The sequence below is a fragment of the Montipora foliosa genome, chromosome 6, assembly GCF_036669935.1.
Source record: "Montipora foliosa isolate CH-2021 chromosome 6, ASM3666993v2, whole genome shotgun sequence".
NCBI classification, from domain to species: Eukaryota; Metazoa; Cnidaria; class Anthozoa; order Scleractinia; family Acroporidae; genus Montipora; species Montipora foliosa.
In genome coordinates this window covers 22,651,829-22,674,328 of record NC_090874.1, presented here as the reverse complement: position 1 = coordinate 22,674,328, position 22,500 = coordinate 22,651,829, and the positions used below count along the sequence as shown (strand labels likewise).

Here is a 22,500-nt window from a genome sequence, read left to right as displayed (position 1 = left end):
CATTAATACTCTTTGCTTGACTCCCTCCACATTTTGCGTAAGCACTGTTTCCAGTTTTTCTGGGACTTAAAATGGTCCCAAGGAGAAAAAAAAAACAATGCTTATATGCAAAATTTGGAGGGACAAGCAAAGAATATTATGGTATTTTTCGAAAGTGGCCTATTAGATTGGCCTTTTTCAGGGCATATATTATCCTCACAGGGATCGGCAGAGAATTTAAACAAGAAATGAATTTTTATGTACGATATCTCACCCCATAACCTGTGGGGTAAGACAAAATCTCGAGAAATGTCATTGATAATTCCTGGAGCACCCCACCCCACCCTCACCTAATCCCCACCCCCTCCCCCACCCCAATGTCATAACCTGCTGTACTCAACTAACATCATCATTGTGCAACCATTCAGTTTAGGGAAATGAAAGATCTTTGTCGCACATAAGACAAATTAAGCTAAGTAAGGCAAACTCCACCAAACTGTAAAAAGACTTCAGGAAAGCGGTGGGTCTAAAACACAGGTCAAATTGCACAGGTCAAGACAAGAAGTCCCTGCTCCACTGATGAACCTCCCCTAGACCTGAAACAACATTTTTGTAGAGTGATAATAGGCTGTGTGACTTTTGGTGTTGTTTATTTCTCTGTGGCACAATGATATGTACACTCACCTGTGACCTGTGTTTTAGACCTGCCATCCAAAAAGGCATTATTACTATTGTGGTTATCATTCCCTTTATTTGTACATGTATTTATATTTATTAGTACTGAGCAGTTTGTAATATCAGATTTTAAGTGGGTCTATACCTCTCATTACCTTGGTCATGGAACAGCTGCCAGTTTTGCTAATTTTGGGTGACTACTGCAGAGTATTAATAATATTATTGAAAGGTGTTACTTGTTTGTGTTAGACCTATAAGTAGACTGAGGACAATATCTCAGGTGTGATACAATTGGAATATTTTATAGGCCTACAAATGCGGGAATAACTCCAGTCCATCAAGCAGCAAGTGATGGACATGTAAAATGCTTGCAGGAGCTCATCAAATACGGAGCTAAAATAGATGCTATTGATGCTAATGGGCACACTCCAATGTTCATAGCTCGCGTGTGGGGTCACAGGGCTTGCGCGCGGTTATTAGCCAATCAGCAATGGTACTTGGACAAACAACGATATTTGATCGACAAACTCGAAGAGGAACAGGAAACTAAACGGGTTGAGGAAGAAATGCACAAATTAAGTTTGACTCGAATTGCGCAAGGCAAACACGAGGGTCAACTGGCTTTTCAGCAGTGGTTAGGAAATAAAGGAATCCCTGATATTGCAACAATGTACGGACCCATCCCCCATGAGGAAAGAAAAGCCGTCGATGAAATGCGCGAGTCACAGTCTCTACGCCCCTCCCCCACCCCCTTAGTGGTGGAAACAGCCAGGGTTGTTCGTTCCAAGGCAGAATTTGAATCTTTCGCTGGATCTCCTTTATTTGCGTCCAAGAAATCAATTGAACGTGATCACGACAGTGATAAAAAACTGGATTTAATTCCGCTTGAGAGCATTTCAGCTTCAAAACTAAGAAAAGGACAAAGAACTGAAGGTTTAGGACGCAATAGGTCTCGTGTGGTGAAGAATGCGTCACCAACTTGAAAAAGCAAAGTTTTCGTTTCCACCCTGCAACCCTGTTCTAGCACGATCTTGGGAGCAGAAATTAACATTACATCGCGCGCCCAGTTTTATTCCAAGGACCCCGACACTATGGAATGCTCTGCCTTATGATATCAGAAACAGTTCGTCAGTGTTAGATTTTTAAAATAAACTTAAAACGCCTCTTTTTGAGAAAGCTTTCCTATAATTATTTTGTTTTAGATGTTCCCTGTTTAGATGTTTTCGAATATATTGTTCTGAGCGTCTTTGAAAATTTATAGGATACTGAAACTTTTTACAAATCGTTTCTTATTAGTTATTATAATGAACAGTGGTTTGATTAAGGTTTGAAGCAGGTGGGCATGTGGGTTTAACATCGGGGCAAAGTAATTTGAAATTCTTAAGTTGCAGAGATGTGTTTTCCTGCATTCTGAAGCCCAAAGCAATGTTTTCCAGAGAAAAACCACACGTTTTTAGACAGTTTAATGATTTGATATCAAATTACCAATATCTACAAGAAAATTAATACAATAACGTGACACAAAAAAATGCGCTTACATCTTGGCCATTTCTCAGATGGAGGCAATTCGGCTCCCGGAGAAAAATAATCGGCGATCGAACACGATCTTTTCTGGACCAACTGCAAAACATGCAACATTGGGACATTTTCAGGTGGTCTTTTCTGGAGCGCAATTTGTTTTGCAATGCGTTGTGGGGCGATTCGTTCTCACGCGTATAAAATTGTGACTTTTTGACAACAGAAGACAGATCAAGAAAAGGACAAAACTGTATGTTCTTAATCTATCTTTGTATTAAAAAAATCCCCAGTCCATTGAGATGTTGAAAGCAGCCGGGAAAGTCATGTCCACAGCCGGTTAGTTTGCCTGGCCCCCCGGCCCTTGAAAATCGCTGAATTAATCGGTCCAGACGAGTTATGCGACTGTCACTATACACTCTTTTTTATAATTTTGGGGCTGAAGCTGAACATATTTTTGCAATTTGAGCTTCTCGACACGTTCTTAAAGGGACTATGTCACACGAAATGATGTAATTTCCTGATACCTAAAATGCTCAAAAAGTAGAATGCAGAGCGCTCAAGTCTCACGCATTAATTGAGCGTGAGTCTCGCGCATTTCGATGCAATCTCACGCTCTCACGCCGACACAAGCATTTCTCACGCATTGGCACTTTTCGCGAAGGTAAATCTACCTTTTAAGGAGACGTTCGCGCTAATTGTTTGTGCGCAACGTTACTGCGCAGGTAACGCGACTGTAATATGTCACGCATTACTTCGAGCATTAGTGAAGTTGAGGTTTTAAAACCTTTGCAAAAACCGTGGACGATAAGTCATGCACAGCGTTAGATCAGAGAAGATCGTGATCAGTCAAAATTGATTTAAAATATTTATGAAAGTCAAGTAGACTACTGCACGACTGATATTCCCGAGGTTTTATCAGTCGTGCACTAGTCTACTTGACTTTCACACAGATTTTTCAAGCATCAGTTAAAATAACATGGCGACAAAAACGCCGAGGAAAAAAATCCAGGCCGGCAAAAGAATGGCACATTTATTTCCGAACCATCATGAAACTTCAAAGAGAAGTGAGCGGGAGGATGGAAAAGCTCTGGAAAAGGTAGCTGATCGAGTAGACTAGAGGCTGAAAGTCTGGAAAACTCGAGGACGAACCGTTGCGTAAATTTAATGGGGCTGTTTCTTTTTAATGTTTTTATTACCCTACGAACTTAAGTTCAAAGTGAATGCATGTTTTTAAAGTTCTTTTCCTTTACTTTCGTGAAAATTGAGCAGTATTTTCGTCCTCGTCCGCTTGAATATTGCGGACCTGCGTGGAAACAATCAGCGATTGAATTTCACAAAAAAACACACTCCAGAGGATGAGCATGACGGCAATGGAGAGATATTATACGAAACACCAACCAAATGAAGATGACCCCTGCTTAAAACTTCATTGCTATGCTCGAGAAAGGTTTTTTTTTGTTAAAAACCTTTCATCTCTTCAACGATCGATCCTCTCTTGGGTTCCAGTCCTTGCCCGACAGGTCACGCAAAAGCGTGACAAACAAACTTTTCCAAGAGCTTTGCAAAATCACATCGATTTTACTCGTTCAGATCATCGGTGACCCCTATTTTTTTAATAATGAATCACTTACTTTACTTGCTATCTACAAAATATGATGAAATGAAAAAATTCTCACCGTAAGAAGTTATCTTTTTTTAACATTTTCCTTCCTCGTGCCATCGAATTCCGGTAGTGGTTGCAACGGATAGAGCTTACGAAAACGCTCGTCGAGGATGAACTCTACTGTTTAACACATCTCTAGCGGCATACAATTATCTAAAAATCTCACTCCTAAAAACCTATGCGCGGAAACTTTCACTCCAACAGTTTATTTTTATGATTTTCGATGGATGAGCAGGTGAGTCTACATCTCGCTATTATGACCGATTTCTCGAAATTAAGGCATTTTTCCACTGCCATTTTCTCCGAAACAAAGTCGGTGACCCCCATTTTTTTTTTCATTTTTGGAGTAAGTACTTTATGACCTAAATCTAGGCGAGAAATGAAGAAAATCTCACCGTAGGAAGATTTTGGCGCGAACGTCCTTAAGCTTTCAGAAGTGCTCATGAATTTTGAATTCGCTCCTTCACTGGCACTGAACTTCGTCCAATGTTCAATCTGTTCGTGTGCGACCAATTTTTTTGTTTCTCAGGACTTTCACCCGTTAATATATGAATTATAGGCCGATATGTTAGCTCAAGCTGACCATAATAACATGGGCTCTCTTAGCAAGCAGCATGAAAGAAACAAAACGGCGGACTCGACGGTGCATTTCCAGCGATCTGAGAAGTGCAAATTTCAACAAATTTCCGGCACAAGAAACACAGGACACTTGCGACTTTGGCGCAATCTCCAGTAAGCATCTCACGCTTTCGAAACTTTACGACTTGAGAGCTCTGAATGAGCACTGCAATAGCCACTCAAAACCGTTAAATAACATAAAAGAAATACAAAAAATGGAAAGAGAAGCATGGATGGACACAAATGGACAAGATTGAAACGGATTGCACATGGGCAATCTTGAAAAAAGGTCTACCCGACGTTTTTCATGTTTATGGCAAATCACCTGGATAAAGGCCGTTTTTTCTCAGAATCATCTTGTTTGTAATGTAAGGATAATCTTATCAGGAAAGGAATTCGACATTTCCATTTTTCGATTTTTAAACTCGGAATTAAAGATTTCCCCTAAACACTTTAAAATAACGTGACATAGCCCCTTTAAAGTTTTCAGTTATACTAGTAAGTTCGACGACAAACTGAATTGTTCTTCAGTGTATCATGCAATATGAAAACCGCATTGTCCATCTTAAAGAACGTCCCCACGTATTTGAGTTAATAGGGAATTTAAGATCTACGACGGCGACGGTCGACGAAAACGTCACCTCAAAATGTAACTTGGCTCTATCATAAGTCTTTCGCGATTATTCAGTCTCGTTCACGTCCTACAATGTGGGCAAAATGTCCTAAAAATAAATCGGTACGAGCGCTTTCAAATTTAAAATAGAGAATGAAGGATTCTCTGTTGCATGCTTACGTTGCCGTCAAAACTTCAAATTTGGTGATTTCACGTCGTCGTTATGCAGAGGACCGCAAACATACTTGCCAAAATCCGTGCTGCACGTGCAGCACGATTATTTATGCTCTTTTTTAACCAATGATATTATTGGTTTGTGGCGTTGTCGTAGTCGTAACCGTCGTCGTTTCTTAAATTCCCTAATTGTCCTGTTAGACTACAGTTTTACATTTGTTTCACAGTTATTTGCACTACTCACAAAAAAAAATAATAATAAAATAAACAAGCAAATGAGCAAAATAGAGACCTCCATAACTAATTGCCAGCCTAGGTATGTTCTTAACCAAAATGTTACTCTCAGCCTGAACCGCGTTCTTACAAAAAAAAGGTTCTTATAAACACGGGACAAATTAAGATAAATAGAGATCCGTCTGGACCACCCGTTGAGTTTAATAATATCCGTGAGTCTGTTAAGTTCGTCTACTATGACGAACAGGTTCAATTCGCATTATGCGTCCAGACGAACTATTGGGTAGTAATGATATCGTGAAGGTTGAAGACGAAACAAGATAGTTCTGCTTGCAAGACTCCCAAACCATAATCCAACTTTGCTCGTATAGCTTTCATACTTGTCAAACTGGTTGTGTATGGCTGTAGCGATATTTCTTGTGTATAAACATTGACATCACATTTCTTTTGATATTTAAATTTGCCAAGCACGGAACAAAAGAACTTATTGTGTCAACAGCCAATTAGCTTCTGGTTGCATATTAATAACAATGGGTGACGTAACGAGAAATATCGCTATATTTATGATTACTATCACCAGCTGTAAATTTAGTTAGAAATACACCACAGATTAACAGACAAACAAACCGGTATGTTTACATCGAGCAAGGATGACCGGGATATAATTTCTTCCAATTCCAACAGTACATATATACTAGACATAGTTAGTAGAGTACTAGATAAGGAACAAAACAATTTTTCACGTCGGAACTGGCATGGACAAGCTAAGCCCATTTTGCCCAGTAAATGTGCGCTGTTTTCAGCGTCTTTAGTTTTAAATCGTCAATTCTTATGTTTATTTAGTTGCATCATGGACTGCACATTTTTAACAGTCTTTCCACGTGTACAGCACTTGAAAGAAGACGGAGAACCCTTGTCTTTTCGCATCTAAGCCTCAGTTAAAATTTTCGTCCAACATCACAAAGAGGAGTAGAAAAACAATTCTTTGAGGGAGCCCATTGCGTACTGTTTGCGGAAAATAGTCTGCAAGATTCGCAAACTTTTGATTCTTTAAATCCCGTTCCATGTTGCTTCCTTTTTTAGTTTTACTGGTCTGGATGGCCAAGCATACACGCGATTGTTCAAACGAGTTCATACGGGGTCCTCGAAATTAAGAGGGAAAACTGATTAAACTAATGTAGAAAGGTTCGTGCCGTCGATTCCAAACTTTCGCTTCACAATAATTGATCTGCCATGCATTCACACGTAGGGATTCGCTTCGCTGCTCATGGCCGACACTAGCTGCTGCTCGTCCTCGCTAGAGCTGGTTACATTGCTTGCAAGATTGGAGTAATAATCGAAGTCATCGCAATTCACACTGATGTACCACTCATCGTCTGCCTCTAACATTTTTTCTAAGTCGTTTCGTAAATCTGTAAAGCTTGGCCTATCTTTTGGATTGGCTGCCCAGCATGACATCATGAGTTGATATCTGAAAAACAAAACAAAAACAAAACATTGGATGGATAGTAGTTTTTTAGTATATACCACACAAGTGAATAACCCTTTCCGCGCATTCTGACTGACTAGTTGGAGGTAGTAGGATTACTCATTTCACTGGCACGATCATTAATGAAAGTCAGAGAAAATTCAATCGGTTAGGATGATCAGTCAAGAGAGAGTGCGCTATACTAACATTTGCTGACTGCAATTCTCGGGTTTGTCCATTCGGTATCCGTTTCTTATCAGTTTGTGAATGTCTCTTCCGGCGATGCCAGGATAAGGAGAACTACCTGTTGAAAAATTGTAAAAGCAACAGTTAATCACAAAACGATTTTGTACACATGCGGCTGAGATACCTGGCCTGTACGGAATTCTAGTCCTGCCGAACCGAATTTCCATGCACAACTGGCCAATTTTCCAACCCGTGGTCCCAAAACCATGGACTCGGTGCTGAAAAACTTTAACGAATTTGTCAGTTCAGCTCCCCCTTCCCAGCAGTTGTCGAATTCGATATGTCACTCGAACATTCGGATAGCTATCGAAACTATCAACATTAATACAAGGACCTTATTCGGGGAAAAAATACGGCCAGCACCAGATATCTGCGAGTAAGTCAAGTAGCAGTGTTTAAAACCAGTACTTGATGGAAACTGACTGGTCGATCCTCACGGATCAATACCTAACCTGCGAAGACAGATGGGCTGGTTTGCCGGTATTGTTTACTGACAAACTGGAATGGACGTCCTGTTCCCTCTTAAATTATCCAAAGTTGTATCCAAAGGGTCCGCATGGTTAACCCCTTACCTTCAATCACTGATTAAACATTGCTAAGTGGCGCTCTCCACCGAAACCATATGCATGGTGAATTCAGAAATTAAAGGATGCCGAACCACGGCCCTTCACCCAAGACGGGTTCCAAAGATCCCCTCCAGAGATATTCAATTGACGACTACTTACCAAGGGTGATTAGTTCCCACAAAAGGATGCCGTATGACCACCTGAAGCAGGATAAACACAAATTCCGTGAGAACGTGATTTTAGCTGTCAAAGGGGAAACTTTTGCCGTCAACCATACCTTGGTTACGCTACTTTTGTTAGCGTTCACCAGTTATCTCTTCTGTCAGGGGACTGGTAGCGCATTATTTTTGAACAAGGGTTTTGTGGGGAAGTCGACAATCGAATTGGCACTAATGATTGATTGCTAGTGAAGTCACGGAGCTACCGGGAATAACTTTAAGAAGGTCGCTATCCATTTTCTTTATTTTGAAGGTTAAAAGGGAAGGAAAAGAGTGTAAAAAGACGTACAAAGAACCACTTTGCTTTAGAACATTATCCATTTTGACTTTATACAGTTTTGTTTGTGAGGATTACGGCTCTCGCTCGAAAACCGAAGTAAGGTTGGAGTGAGCATTGTGGCTGGCAGGCGGCACTGATCATTAAGGGACTTGTGACCATATTGATTTACTGAAACAAAAGGAGTTATTTTCTTAAGAATACCATTCAATTTCCCAAAAAATGTTTAAGCCTGGTTTACACTGTGAAATAAGCATAAGCATAAACATAAGCATGAGATGTGTAAACCAGGAGTGACATCAGCATAAGTACAAGAAAAAGGAATCGTTTCCATTTTCTGCTTAATAAATATGCTTATGTCACGTTTGTAGCTTTGTAAACCGGGTGCAACATAAGCATAAGACCGAGATGTCAACTGTTTTTATGCCAACGGATATTCAACTTAAAGTTAATAGTGCCTAAGACGGCGTCCAAAGGTGCTGGTTTTTTTTTACAAGAAACTTGCTGGGGCGGTTCGCCATAGACCTCTTTAGCTTGTACGTTTTGTTTTCCCATTTCAGACCACGTGACGTTACTCCAGGGAAGTTTCTTTCAAATGTCTTCTGCACGTGCATATGTGTGCATAACTTATGTAAAAACAAAAAGAAAATTCCCTTGGAAAGATCACGTGGTCTGAAATGGGAAAACAAAACGTACAAGCATTATCCCTGCCTTTGTGACAAATCGCCAGAAAGAAAATTCTCAGTCCGCTGGTTGCAGTTCCCGAGTCTCCTTGTTCTTTCCTCTTTCGGAAAATATCCCTTAGAAAATACCCAACAGGTCCTGGACCTCTTCAGTCTGTTTTCTCGTTCTCTTTCTTGTCGCCCGTCGTCTTCTTCTACGAAGCATAAGGAGTAATATTAGGAGTCGAATTTCTTCTTCGTCCGTCATTTGGAAACGTTGCTCGTCCCATTCTCCAGCGAGTTTTTTTTCAGAGCAAACTGCGCTTGCGTATTTCACTTCTCTTATGCTTATGTAACATGTGTGAACTTCGTTATGCTTATGCTTCTGTTTATACTTATGCTTATGTCACAGTGTAAACCGGGCTTTACGCTCGCCAGCATGGCTCCGCCGCCACTTCTTTGATTACTCAAACATGGCATGATTGAACCATGATTAGTTTCAAAAGAAACTGTGGTGCTGCGTCGGTGGGAATAGTGACAAAAAAAAAAACCGACGAATTAACAACCAAACAAGATGTCGCAAAATTTCTTCGCCGCGTTCAACTAAAAGCATTTTTCCATGAAAAAGAAGACCAATCTTACACTACACAAAAAGACGCTTTTGAAACACTAACCACGCGTAAATCAAAATGGACTAGTACTCCGCCAAAGGGTCAATTCGCATCAATAGACTTTTCATCAAAAAATGCCGCCATGATGTTCATAAACTAAGCTTCAATCGCAAAACCAAACTTTCCAACCTTTGTTAAGAAGAATTCACTGCTCTCATAAATCTTAAAAATCGGAATGACCTCGTCATCAAAGCATGAGACAAAGGCGGCGCCATTGTCGTTTGGCGCACCGACCTCTACCAATAAGAAGCAATTCGGCAACTTTCGGACACCACTTTTTACACCAAAGCTAGTCAACTAAGACCTAACTCCCGCCAATCAAAAAATTGTCAAAGAAACCATTCAGGAACTCGTTAACCAAACAAGAACTACCAGTCACCGTCGCCCAAAATCTCATCATCACCACTCCTAGAATGTCATGCATTTATTTCAAACCCAAAATTCACAAACCCAACAACCCAGGCCGTCCAATTGTTTCAGCATGCAGTTGCCCAACTGAATTTATCTCAAGCTATTTAGGCAAAATCATGGCACCCATAGTCAAGTCACTACCTTTGTATATGAAAGACAGCAACCATGCACTTGATATTTTCGGTACTTTCGATTTCTCGGGCGAAAACAAAATCCTTTTCACTATGGACATACTATCTTTATACAACGTAATCCCCGGCAATGAAGGCCTCGAAGCAAATGCAAGTTGTTGCCACCAGTATCGATGAATTTCGCGAAAACACCCACCAAGCTCACCGGGATCCGGAATCCACGGTTCACCACGCAAAGGCTTTTAAATAATAACTGAGTAGCCTTTGTAATTACATCTGTAAACAAATTCAAACTTTAGATAAACTAGTTGTGATGAAAAAGTTATTCCACTGAGTGCTTATGATTTAGTTATGCTTACACATCACTCTCTGTGGTGTATACGTTGTCGAAGAGCGACTCAATCGCCATCCACTTGATGGGGAGTTTGCCTCCGCTTTGCGCCTTGTGATATTCGCAGCTCTCGTACACATCCCTGGTCAAACCAAAGTCAGATATCTTCACCAAGTGGTCGTCGCACACAAGAATGTTGCGAGTTGCAAGGTCGCGGTGGATGAATTTTTTCTGCGACAAGTATTCCTGAAAGACACAATGAACAATGCAAAGTCATTGACATGATCCTCGCCGTCCGTTTGTCGTTGTCTTCGTCATCATCATCATTGTCATCAGTACGCTCTGTGGTAAAAAATCAAACAGATATACTGCAAACAGGCACTTTTTTCTGGCGATCCACAAGCTTATGGTACCAAGAGTGAAAGATATGAGTGTGTCCGCGAAAATTAGTTGTCATGTCCCTGAAAAAAAAAAATATATATACAGAAACAGTCACGAGTGACATGGCTTCTCCTGATTGGTTAAAGTGGCGGCCCTTTCTTTGTTTCGCGCGTAATTTGTACCTAAAAATAAGTCCATTTGTTACTGTGCTGGGTCAAGATCGCAAATTGATAAAGAAACACTCTTATCTAATTCACTCTTGGTGGTACACAATGTCAAATATTTATGTCCAGAAATGCACATAATTAGATTAAAAACAAAATAATTATGCAAGGCTGGTTGTACGGCTGTGAGGATATTATAACAAAACAAAAAAAAAATATCCTCACAGTCGTACAACCAGCCTTGCATAACTATTTTGTTTTTAGTCTAAATATTATTTGCTGGTTAGATCTCCCAAGGTCCGGCGCTTGTGCTTTGTTCAGGTACCCCTTGCATAAAAAAAAAAATTCCCACATAATTAGATGAACGCGGATATCAATAGGTGTGCGGTCCTCGCTCTTTTCTATTACTTCAACATCACTTGCGTCTCGGAATACAGACAATTAACGTTATAAAGTGTCCCTCAAATGCTGCTCTTCAGGTAACGATAAACTGTTGCATTTATCCAAAGTTAAACATTACCCTAACCTTTACGCTTACGTTATTGTCGCAAATAGGTAACAAATGAGACACCAGAAACCCATAAGAGTTGAAACGTGTAACGGCCCCTTGTGTGCTGGGAAACAAGCTTCTAAATATTCAATTTGCTAAGTACCATATTTGGAATAACAAGAGCGTGGGGTTTCCAAATATGGTACTTAGCACTGAAACATTCAACGAATCAGTTCGCACTGAATATTCGGAAGCTGTGAACGCGCGTTACACGTTTCAACCGGCTTATGTGTTTCTGATTTCTAAAAGAGGCACTTCGTGCTGGATGTCAAAATGGGGTATTCCATCACGGCAAAATATAACGTTTACATGTAAAATATGAGTTAAAGAGGCTGTGCCACGAAATTTAGCCAAATTCAGCGACTGGGAACTGGCAACCAAGCGAAACGCAGAAATAACTACTTAGAACATTGAAGAAAGGTTTGAATAACTTAACAGCAAAGACAAAAGGAGGCAGGGATGGGCAAAACTGAAGAAGATTAAATTGGATTGCAATTGCGGTTTTTGAAAACTATTCAGCGTAACTGTTTTTCAAAGTTTATCTCTATTGTTTGTAACTGTTAACTATGCTCGACAGACATTTTTTGTCACGAACCTTTGAGTTGCGTTTTTTAAAAGTAATCTCTCGGTTAACATTAAGATGCGTAACGAGTAGGAAGGAGTATACTTTGTAAACTACACAAAAGCAACTTCACTGTCTTGTTAAGGAGATTTTTGGGACTAAAAATATTTCTTTCTTTACCATTTCCTCCTTCGCGTTCAGAGACAAAAGGGAGCTTTAGAACGAGTTCGAGATTTGACTGTCCGTTATTAGCGAAAATGCCGAGAAATCTTATGACCCGAATGACTAATCTTACTCTTTGTTAGCAGGCAGCATAGATTGCTCAGTTATTCTTATTGCTGGTAACTGAACCTTTTCCTATCGAAAAAATGCCAAAACTGCTACCGTGTTAGAGACTTATTTTGACACGGCGACTCTTTTCCAAATCTCGAACTAGAATGACGACGGTGTCACGTTTTCCCGCCAAAATGACGCTGGTTAGGGCGTTTAAGGGGAGGGGGCAGGGAGAGAATTCGAGAAGAAAACGACGGGTAAGACTAGGAGGGGGGGGGGGGGGAGGGAAAGGGAAACCTGCCCCTCTCTTAACCCTTTATCGCCTGCTACGACGCTGGTTTGCGTGCGCTTGCTGTTGTTCTATGAAGAAAAAGGCTCTCTATTATGACTATTATCATGAGTAGATGGATAATAACTGTTGAGTAACTGAAGCACTTCGTTACCATTCCAACTGCGATTTGTCGTGCAAACGAGAGTAAAATTTTCTGCGACAGCTCTTGTCTGTTATCTTCCCCAGCATTCTTCGCATTGCTGCCATTTAATGAAGACGACCCTTAATTAAAGAAATGATGAACTGTTTAAAATTCTGTCGGATAGAAGAGCTCATGATCATATGTTGAGATAACACACAGTCACTCTTAACATATCATCCATGGGCGGTAACTGAGAAGCCCGAGAAAAGTGTCTGCATGGATCTTTTTGACAACGATTTCATTGATTCTAGAAAGTTAATTTAGTTTTTGAAAGTTCCAGATTAATCTGTCTACGCTTGGAAGATTGATGTCATACTTACTACTACAGTACCGGTTTCCGATTCGCACAATATAAGAATTACACTTCTTCCCTGTAATATTCCTTTTGATCTACTTGTACAGTTCAAAATATAAGTGCTCAACCGAATGGGATTTAGAACCTCAATATTTCAACATCACATGCTAAAAAGGGGACAGCCTCTGAGCAAAGATGATTTCCAGCTGTGCATGCCCTGTTGCTTTTACTAATCCTTTGAGGGTTGTTCAAACCCATTTAAAAGTTTGAGATTGAATGAGGATTATAGAGGTTTATCACATGATGAGACGGTTGCTAAGTCAGTTGATGACTCCAAGAGTCAAGACAAAAAGTCTTGCCTCTGATCACGAACGATATATTCTATAGGTGAAAAGAGGTCATTCAGTGCCTTTGATAAAATTCATTCAAACCTGGAGAAGCTGGTCTTTCCTTGAGCGACTTCTTCTCCTTTGATTCTTGTTTGGAAACTACAGTAAATCCCGCCAACAACGAGGTAGTCGCTCTCTCCCTCTCAGATGCTGACCTTGAATCAGCATCTGTCACAACAATGCGGCAGATATCATCTCCTTTCTCTTGGCTGCTGTCACCGCCCAGACTCCAGCTTTTTTTCCTCCCGGTTAGAGAGATTGCTGGTGTTACGCAGGGGGAGGCACCCTGCGGAGATGACGCCCCGTAGGGGAGCTGGAGTGTAGACGCACGGGATCGTCTGGGGGAATTGGATTCTTGGCTCCAACGGCGTCTGTTGAGATATTCACTGGAAGGGCACGAAGTCAGCGCATCAACAGCACATGTGCAGCGGTCGGTGCAGAAACACTGCCGACTGTAAACAAAATAGTATTGACGTTAACAACCGGAGAGTCATTTGAATGCAAATTTTAAAGAATTGCATGGACAGGCAGAGGAATTGGAATTCGAAATTGTTGAATAAAATTAGTTTTAAATCCGTTTACGCACTAAACGGGATAGTTCGTCCACTGAGGCGCGTTATGCGTCTTGAGCCCGTTTTTGTACTAGGTGATTTTATGCCTCTTACATAGTTCGTCTTGTCTTTGCACTAGACGGATGACACGAGGGACGCATAATACGACTGGATGGATTATGCGTCTCTGATATAAAAAACGGCCATTTGTCGTAAAATTTCTAATTTACAAAGCATTATTGCAAAGAGATTATCTGATATATAGGGTTCATATTTTCAGAAACAGCACATTATGAAACGCATTTTCAATATTCAGTATTCTCGGATGACTATTTAGAAAACGATATATTCATGCTAATGAGGCAAAACATGTAAACAAAGATTCCCCTATAATTTTTTTTCTTCTTCGACGAGGCCTATAACATGGCCAGTGTAACCAGAAGCAAGTCCCGATAACTTTTCGGTTCCGAAACTACTATCCGCGTGTTTTGAAAAAAAAAATCTTTGAACATGAAGAAGAATACGAAGAAGCAACAACAAGACAAGACAACAGAGGAGCGGTCGGCCAAGGTCAAGGCCCGAGGTCGAAGGCAACCCGATGGCTCCTTTTTCATGGCATTCTACTGTAACTTGCGGCGTCTACCGCAACTCATAGCAGGGGTGGGCGCCACTCCTATCCCGTTGCATACACAACACAACTTGTCACCAGTACTGGTACTCATTTTACCCACCACAAATGGATGGAAAGCTGAGTGAACTTTGGAGCGTACGGCAATGGTTATCTCACCCATCCAGTAGATAACCCAGTCCAACGGGGCTTAACATTGGACACCATTCGGAGAACAATGCCGACACATTGAGCCAACCGAACACTCCTGCCAAACGATTGTGAAGTTCGATGACTTAAAAGAACCCGAAAGTTTCGTATCTTGTTTCGAGAAACAGGTTGCAGGACAGGTTGCCTCGAGACACAAGGCAAATAGTAAATGGCTGATAGCTCATACCTGTTGGATGAAACGATGCTGTTCTTACTCTCTTCTCTACGGGGCTTCGAGCAGGAATTTGAAACTGTAATTCAAAAATAGCCTAATTACAGAAAATATTAAGCTCAGCCACCCCTTTTTTGCCCTCCAAAATAAAAAAATAACGCACAAAGCAGTAATAAACAAAGATACTATACAATGGCCATTCGACCAGGTTATCGCAAACTTTCCGTTTTCAAATACCAAGGAAATTAGTTATAACTTTTGAAGTCCCTTGCAATTTCTTCTACCTTCTACCTAACCTACCTGGCGAAAGGTAAATTTTGACTCACAAAGTTCTTCCTTGTAGCAGGTATTAAATTCTAGAGAAAGAACTTTCCCGTTGTCTAGCAAGGATAGGAAAGCTCATTTGGTCTCCCCCTCAGTTCCCCGGCATGCGCACTGGCACTGCCACTGTACTAAACATAGTTTATCTATCCAGGTAAAACCAGAACAATTAATTTCTCTTTGGAAACCATTTGTACACGAATATTACAAGGACTTACCGAAAGTTTCATCGGTACTTTCTGAAAAGTAGAAGTCGTTTCCATCGTCAGTTGTTTGAACCTGAAGACAGCTCCCTGAAAATGCCTGCTGTTAGGGAACACACAAAAACGTTGGAAGTTTCTTTTATACTGAAATACACAGGTACAAGGGGTACAGAGGCAGATCGACAATTGAAATCATTCTGGCCAATCACGACATGAGCAATGGGATTTGTGCCCGGCTCCATGCGCGGAAAAATGAGTCGGCCAATTTGCTTCTGATTGGCTGAGAAAAACCAAACGCTGACTGGCTGAGAAAGCAATGGCTTTTAGAAACACCAAAGCAATCAAATGGTTACTTTAGAAAATCAGTTAAAATTTGAAATGAGATTTACCTTCAGTTTCTTCACAGGACTAGGACTGCTTCTTTTTGGACTCGCCTGTCCTTTCCGTTTGAATACAGGACTTAAAAAAGCACTCGGAAGAATAAAGTGAGGGTTCTTTCTCTGAGAAAAGAAAGATATGTAAGATCTCGTTTACCATGAGGTCAAAGCTAGAGCAATAAAGAGGAGCTTTAAAGGAACACTCCTCCTTAACCTCACCTTATCCCTAAGAAGCCTGAGGTAGTTCCTGAGATCTCCGTGCGGACAGAACTCAGTGATGAGACAAAGAGGACCACCGCTGGTCACACAGCCCAACATGCTGACGATATTCAGATGCTTGCCAATCTCCTTCATCAGTGTGATTTCTGTGAGGAAGTTGCGTCTGTCCTCCAGGCTGGCATTCGCTGGCAATTTAGAGGAATTTGGTCAGAGCTTACAGCAGCAATACATAATTTATTTACTTATTCCAATTACACCAAACACAAACAATCAAACCAGCCAATTATATCCAAAAGAGCGCGGAAAACATGAGCAAGCAGTGCACTAGAATTTTGTCGCGAATTGGTTGAATACTCCTACACTGCAGAATTATTATTTTTATTTGATAACAACGACGCAACAATTTCTTCCTTACGTTTCAGTTTCTTGACAGCCGCGACAACCTCTTTTTGTGGCGAAAAACCCGGCAAACCAGTTATTGTTGCCTTGGAAACGGTCCCAAAAGCCCCTTCGCCGATCTGTTTGCTGAAAGCTAAGCTGCCGTACTCAACTTCCCACTCATCCGGTTCAATGGCGGGAAGGTCGTTGGAAAAGTTTTCTCCAGGTAGCATTAGCCTAGAACAACAAAAATGAAAGGGGAAAATCGCTGCATGACTCACACGTTTAATAATGTCAATAGACCAAATCGGCTAACTCAATGTTGTGCCCAATTCAAATTTCCCGGGGTTTAGATTCTTTGTGTATCATCGTGTTTGCATTATCATAATTATCATATCTTTATTTACCTTCGGATTTTAGAGTAGCTTGATGTAGCTAGTATCTTCGAGCATTTAGCCTCCCAATTCTGATACACCACAGAGGACGGACCACAACACAGGAACTCCATGCCCAACTCTTTGCAAATAGTGTGTGTTACGTTCACAGGGTTGAACATTGAAGGGTTATGAGACAGGGCCTATGGCTTATAGTTCTTATCCGAGAAGACTAGAGAGTCTAACCATGCATTTTTGATGTCACCACAAAGGCAGCACTTTCTCTTCGATTATTTTAAGACCCTGAGTGTTTGTCAGGCTGGAGTCGAACTCGCAACCTCGCGCACGGCAATCCGGTGCTCAACCAACGTAGCGGCCACCGGGCACCGGTTGTCGATGCTGTCAAATACAAAAGGCTTTATTCCGAAAGGGTTTGAATTGTGTTCAACATTAATTGAGTTAGCCGATTTGGTTGTGGTCTACTGAAATCGTAGAATCGTAAGTGGACAAGTAACTAGAGAACTTTTTCGGTACAAAACTGCATACGGAATGTGAAGCACACTTTTAGTCTTTTTGGCGTCGTGTTTACTAAAGCTCCCTTAAAAGCCAAATTTTAATTCCAGAAAGATCAAGCCAAACGTTGACAAGAGTGCATAGCCTATTCGAAGTCCTCTAAGTCTTATTGGACTCATTAATTCTTTGGGAAGCACATCGTTTTGTCTTTGCTTGTTGACTGATGACCAGGGGAACGTTGTAAAAGGTCACCTTGGGCAAAATTAGTCTTAAGTTATTCACCGTCGCCTTTTTCATTTGATTTCGGCACCCTCCCGGGCTTCGGGCCTAGTTAAAGGTAAAGGTAAAGTCACTTTATTTGACGTCGTTAGTTCCTTCAGTTATGAGGTTTAATGGAAGGCGACGATGCGCTCTTACCCACTACCTCTGTCAGTGCTCTGTTATCCGAGTATTTATAAAAGCTATAGCCACACGGATCAGAGGAAAGTCGAAACAGACGTTGAAGTCACCGAGGATCGAACTGGGGACCCCTTGCTCCGAAAGCCGCGCACTAACCAGCTGCGCTACACCTACTCCTGTGACGTCAAGTGACCTACGTTCTGGCCAATTGATTGGTTGTATACCTCGTGACTGATAAATGAATATGAGATCATAGTCTCACTTAAGGCCGACTTAAACGGTACGATTTTTGTCGCATGCGACAAAGTTACGAAAGGCCTACGACGCCAATTGTTTCGTGTAAATCAAACTTACAACTCGCTTACGACTATCGTTCACGTGAGGAAAAAGTGTCGTAGCATTTTGCAACAAACGTATTAAACTAAGTCATGTCTCCATCATGTCGCATGTGACATGATCGAGACATGTCCGTGTAAATAGCCGTGTAAATCGGCCCTTATAGAGTCTCTTTCGACGACGACTGAATATTAGAAACTAAACAACTGATTTGACTTACTCTGTTCTCCTTCTTACGTTATAATGGACCTGCATCTGTCGTACTACTGTTGTCATACTGCCGTATTTTCGTTTTATGTACACATAGCTCCCGACAACGAAGCAGGCGAGGACCAACACCAACACGAGTCCCGTTAACAGCAGGTATTGAGGATATTTACGCTCTTCCTCCGCTGAGACTTGCTTGTACTTCTTTAAAGGAAAATCTGTGGATAGTTATGTATGCGGGTGAGTGAAAACAAGGTGAGGAAGACATGAAGGATAGAGGCCAAATGAATTTCAAAGTTTCCTCGTGCGAGACCAACGAAAGGACAGACGGACAACGTCAAGAAAGAGATTTAGGATAGAGACTATTGGACGATGAACATAAAGACACCCTGATGACCTCCCGAATTGTAGCAATTACCAACATAACGGAGGAAAGGACGATGCATGCACGGATTATGTCTCTGGGTTTTGAGAGCTTTATCGCAAAGCGAACACAGGTTGCCGGGTAATAAAACGGCTTCAAATTCTGAGGTCAAAGTTTGTCTTACAATGTGATGTATTTATAGCAAGTTTTAATTAACATGGTCAAACCGGCTACTGCTGTCTCCAGAAAAAAACCTTCGAGTTTTGCTCTGCCCTGCTTCATTCATTAATATTGTGTGTTGATGCCAACAAACGCAAAATTAACTCAAGTCTTTAATTACCAACTTAATACATAATCGCTGGACAAAAGGGAGAAGTGATCATTGCACTTATCTGGACAATTTAAGGGTGGTGCAGGGATGGCGCAGTGGTGAGAGCACTCGCCTCTTACCAATGTGGCCCGGATTTGATTCCCAGACTCGGCGTCATATGTGGGTTGAGTTTGCTGGTTCTCTACTATGCACCGAGAGGTTTTCTCCGGGTACTCTGGTTTCCCCTCTCCTCAAAAGCCAACATTTGACTTGACTTACGTTAATTGTTAATTTCAGTTTACAGTGTCCACAATTAGTGCTCCAGCGCTAGAACTACTAGACACTGAAATAAAGTTCCTTTATGTTTTCCTTTAATTGTCTCTTATAGACACTTTTCACGGTTAGTTTTTCTCATTTGCATTACAATGTAATCTAGCATGAATGTGAGGCAATTTCGGGCTATTTTGGAGGTTTAACCCGAAATGCCTCGCACCCACGTTAGATTACATTGTAACGCAAATGAGAAAAAACTAACCGTGAAAAGGGCTATTCAAGTGACTTCAATGGGATTCGAACCCATGACCTCTGCGATGCTCTACCAAGTAAGCTATGAAGTCATGCATACAGTTGGGAGAAGATTAATTTGTTGGACGAAAGGGAAAAACTGAGCAAGATGGAGGGTGCGATATTCTGTTTAGTGTGGCTCCCACGATGTAATAAAATCACATTCTTTTTGTAGTCGGGCACTAAGGTCTCCACAAATTGAGGAAAGAGAAAATCCAAGGAAAGCCGAACAAATCCGTAATACATGATTTTTGATGAGAGGCTGAGGATAATTGTAGTCCAAAATAAAGCCCCTCCGAACAAAGGAAGCAACCAACAAACTCAACGAAAAAAACGTCATCTCAAAATAGAGCTTTGCATGCAATATCGTACGCTTTTCACGATTTTTCCATCTCGCTCGTGTCGTACGACGTGGGCGAAATATCCTTAAAAGAAATTGGTACTGGCGTTTCAGAGTAAAAATAGAGAATGAAAGATGCACATTTGTAAGCTCTTGCTGCCGTCAAAACTTCAAATGGGTGATTTCACGGTCGTTGTGCATTCTCGTCAACAGAGCCTCGGATCGACCATAGGCTCTGGGAAACTGCAGGAGAACATAGGGTAATTCTTATAGCCAAAAATTGGCTAGTTGAACCTTACGGCACCTGCTCACTCCTCGTGCTAACATGAATGCACCAATTAAAGAGGCTTTTGATTGTTCTTCACGAAAACCAATGACCTTAGGTTCCCCAGAGCTCTTCTCTCCCTCAGTCAAGAGAAGGGCTCTGGGGTCGAGATTGGTCGTTGTGCAGAGTGCCACACCTGCAGCACCATTCTTTTTCCTCTTTTAACAAAGGATATTGTTGTTTTGTGGCGTTCTGTATGTCGGGAGGCGCATGTTCCTGCCACAGCACTGGGGCAGCCACTGGATACTTTTTGGAAGTGCGCTGCTGTACATTTTCTTGTTATGGTGCTATTCATTTCCAGTTATTACATTGATGTCGGTTTTGGTACATTGTTTACTAACAAAGTTTTTGTCTTACCAGGTATATTAAATGTCAACGTTGCCTCTTCTCCTCTTCCTGATGTTGATGAAACGGCAGCTACCTGAAACGACAGATGATTCAGGACGATTCAGTAGAAGGTAGTCAAAATTTCAAGGAGATTTTTAGCTAACTCCGGCTTTCATCTGATCATCCTCGCGCAGTATGCCGCCGAGAAAAGTATATTTATTGAGGTAAGACAAGACGACTGGCTTGAAATAGCGGTGGTGCATCCGATAATTGAAAAGAGAATGCAAGTTCGGACCAAGAGTGAGAAAGGAGCGAAAAAGGTCTTCTTCTACTCTCAAGTCTAGTAAGACTTTGAAGTACAACCTTTTGTTTAAGTGTGCAATAGGTTTGAGGTTTTAACAACAACGTGAGAGTACGAATGCGAATCTTTCACTCTATATTTTTACTCTGAAACCTCTCTTATAAATTCAATTTTAGGACAGGAGCCTATGCCTAGGAGCCTCCCAAATGCATTATATCCTTGAGTCAACCTTTGCGCGTATCTTTCTATTTTTAGAACTAATCCTTCAGCAGGAAACTCACATTGACAACAATTTACATCAATCTGCAATTTGCATACATTGTTTTTGCTATTCTTGTCTTTGTTCCACAATAACTATATTCTGATTGGCCATTCTTAACGGTGTGTGCAGAGCCGAAGAACTCGTGGCGTTCTAAAAATAGAAAGATACGAGCAAAGGTTGACTTATACGGGTTGGATGGGAGAGACAAGCTCCTACTCATGGGCTCCTGTTTTAGGATAATTCGTCCACATTGTACGACGTGAACGAGATGAGTTACATTTTGAAGTGACGTTTTCGAAGACGTCACTGTAGTAGATCCTAAAGTCCCTAAAGACTCAGAGCATAGTTAATAGAAGGGGACTGGTTTTGAAGCTCGGCAAACATCAAAGGAGTCAACAAAGATGCCAAGATTTAGGTTAGAGAGTCCACGACTGTGCACAATCTTTTATTTTGCGCTCATACACTATGCTCAGAGCAAGACAAAGTCAATCCAATGTATCCGTTTCCACACAGCGTTTTGTCAATAGCATCAATTTTTGTAGTTACTTTTCTGACGGTAACCTTTGTTATCATGTAGTCTAGATCTCTTGACCACCGCGGCTAATCAGGCTACGAACAACCCGGCCGAAAACAACACGTTTCAAGGGGTTTCGGCGATCGCACTTTGCAAAGACAGGAGCGTGTTAACTCTGTAAGCGTAGAGTATTTATTATTTTTATAAATGCGAAAAGTGGCAAACAACAAAAAGACAAGAAGATTGAAATTTAACACCTTTAAGACATAAGGAAATCCATTGTGGAGATCTAAGAGTTTCAAACTTGTATTTCTCTGAAAGATAAAAAATGAACAATTCCCGCTCAATATAACTACAAAATTTCGAGGCACTGTAGCCAGCAACAGCATGAGAGAAAAGAAAAGAAAAGAAAACTCAATCTCAGGGAGAATGATCATTTTAACGTGCTTGTCGATGTTTTTATTGTTATATAAACCACATACGTAAACGATTCTGCTACTACTGAAAAATGGCAGCACATAATAGCAGTATTCACATTAGAAGACGAGAAACTCGTCAAACGGTTAACCCGTCTGACGAGTTTCCCGTCCTAGTGTGAATTCGCGATGAAAAAGTTATCTGACTTACCAACATGAATTCATATTAGGACGAGTTTTTAGGACGGGTAAGATGCCGCCGTACTGGTGCGAGATGTGCGTGGTTACCTGTAGCCAGCAGAAAACAGAACGCGCTTGGCTGTTTCTAGTATTTCCAAAGTATGACAACACAGCGGTAAAGATGTTTG

General features: G+C 41.1%; 2 protein-coding genes across 2 annotated transcripts in view; one reads left to right on the top strand and one right to left on the bottom strand.

The window, feature by feature from the left end:
- Positions 1–3,421, top strand: part of LOC138006986 (ankyrin repeat domain-containing protein 53-like) — a 9,948-nt gene extending 6,527 nt beyond the window's left edge. The window contains exon 3 of the mRNA XM_068853636.1: positions 962–3,421. Coding sequence (XP_068709737.1) covers positions 962–1,637 — 676 coding nt within the window. The 3' untranslated portion in view covers positions 1,638–3,421. The remainder of the gene's footprint in view (positions 1–961) is intronic.
- Positions 3,422–3,561: 140 nt separating this feature from the next.
- The window catches only part of LOC138006985 (uncharacterized), a 29,114-nt gene continuing 10,175 nt past the window's right edge, over positions 3,562–22,500 (bottom strand). The window contains exons 8-21 of the mRNA XM_068853635.1: positions 21,974–22,030; positions 20,670–20,733; positions 18,423–18,627; positions 16,618–16,817; positions 16,203–16,387; positions 15,996–16,106; positions 15,622–15,709; positions 15,098–15,161; positions 13,585–13,994; positions 12,829–12,938; positions 10,484–10,701; positions 7,914–7,954; positions 7,150–7,246; positions 3,562–6,945 (exon numbers count right to left, since the gene is read on the bottom strand). Coding sequence (XP_068709736.1) covers positions 6,714–6,945; positions 7,150–7,246; positions 7,914–7,954; positions 10,484–10,701; positions 12,829–12,938; positions 13,585–13,994; positions 15,098–15,161; positions 15,622–15,709; positions 15,996–16,106; positions 16,203–16,387; positions 16,618–16,817; positions 18,423–18,627; positions 20,670–20,733; positions 21,974–22,030 — 2,082 coding nt within the window. The 3' untranslated portion in view covers positions 3,562–6,713. The remainder of the gene's footprint in view (positions 6,946–7,149; positions 7,247–7,913; positions 7,955–10,483; positions 10,702–12,828; positions 12,939–13,584; positions 13,995–15,097; positions 15,162–15,621; positions 15,710–15,995; positions 16,107–16,202; positions 16,388–16,617; positions 16,818–18,422; positions 18,628–20,669; positions 20,734–21,973; positions 22,031–22,500) is intronic.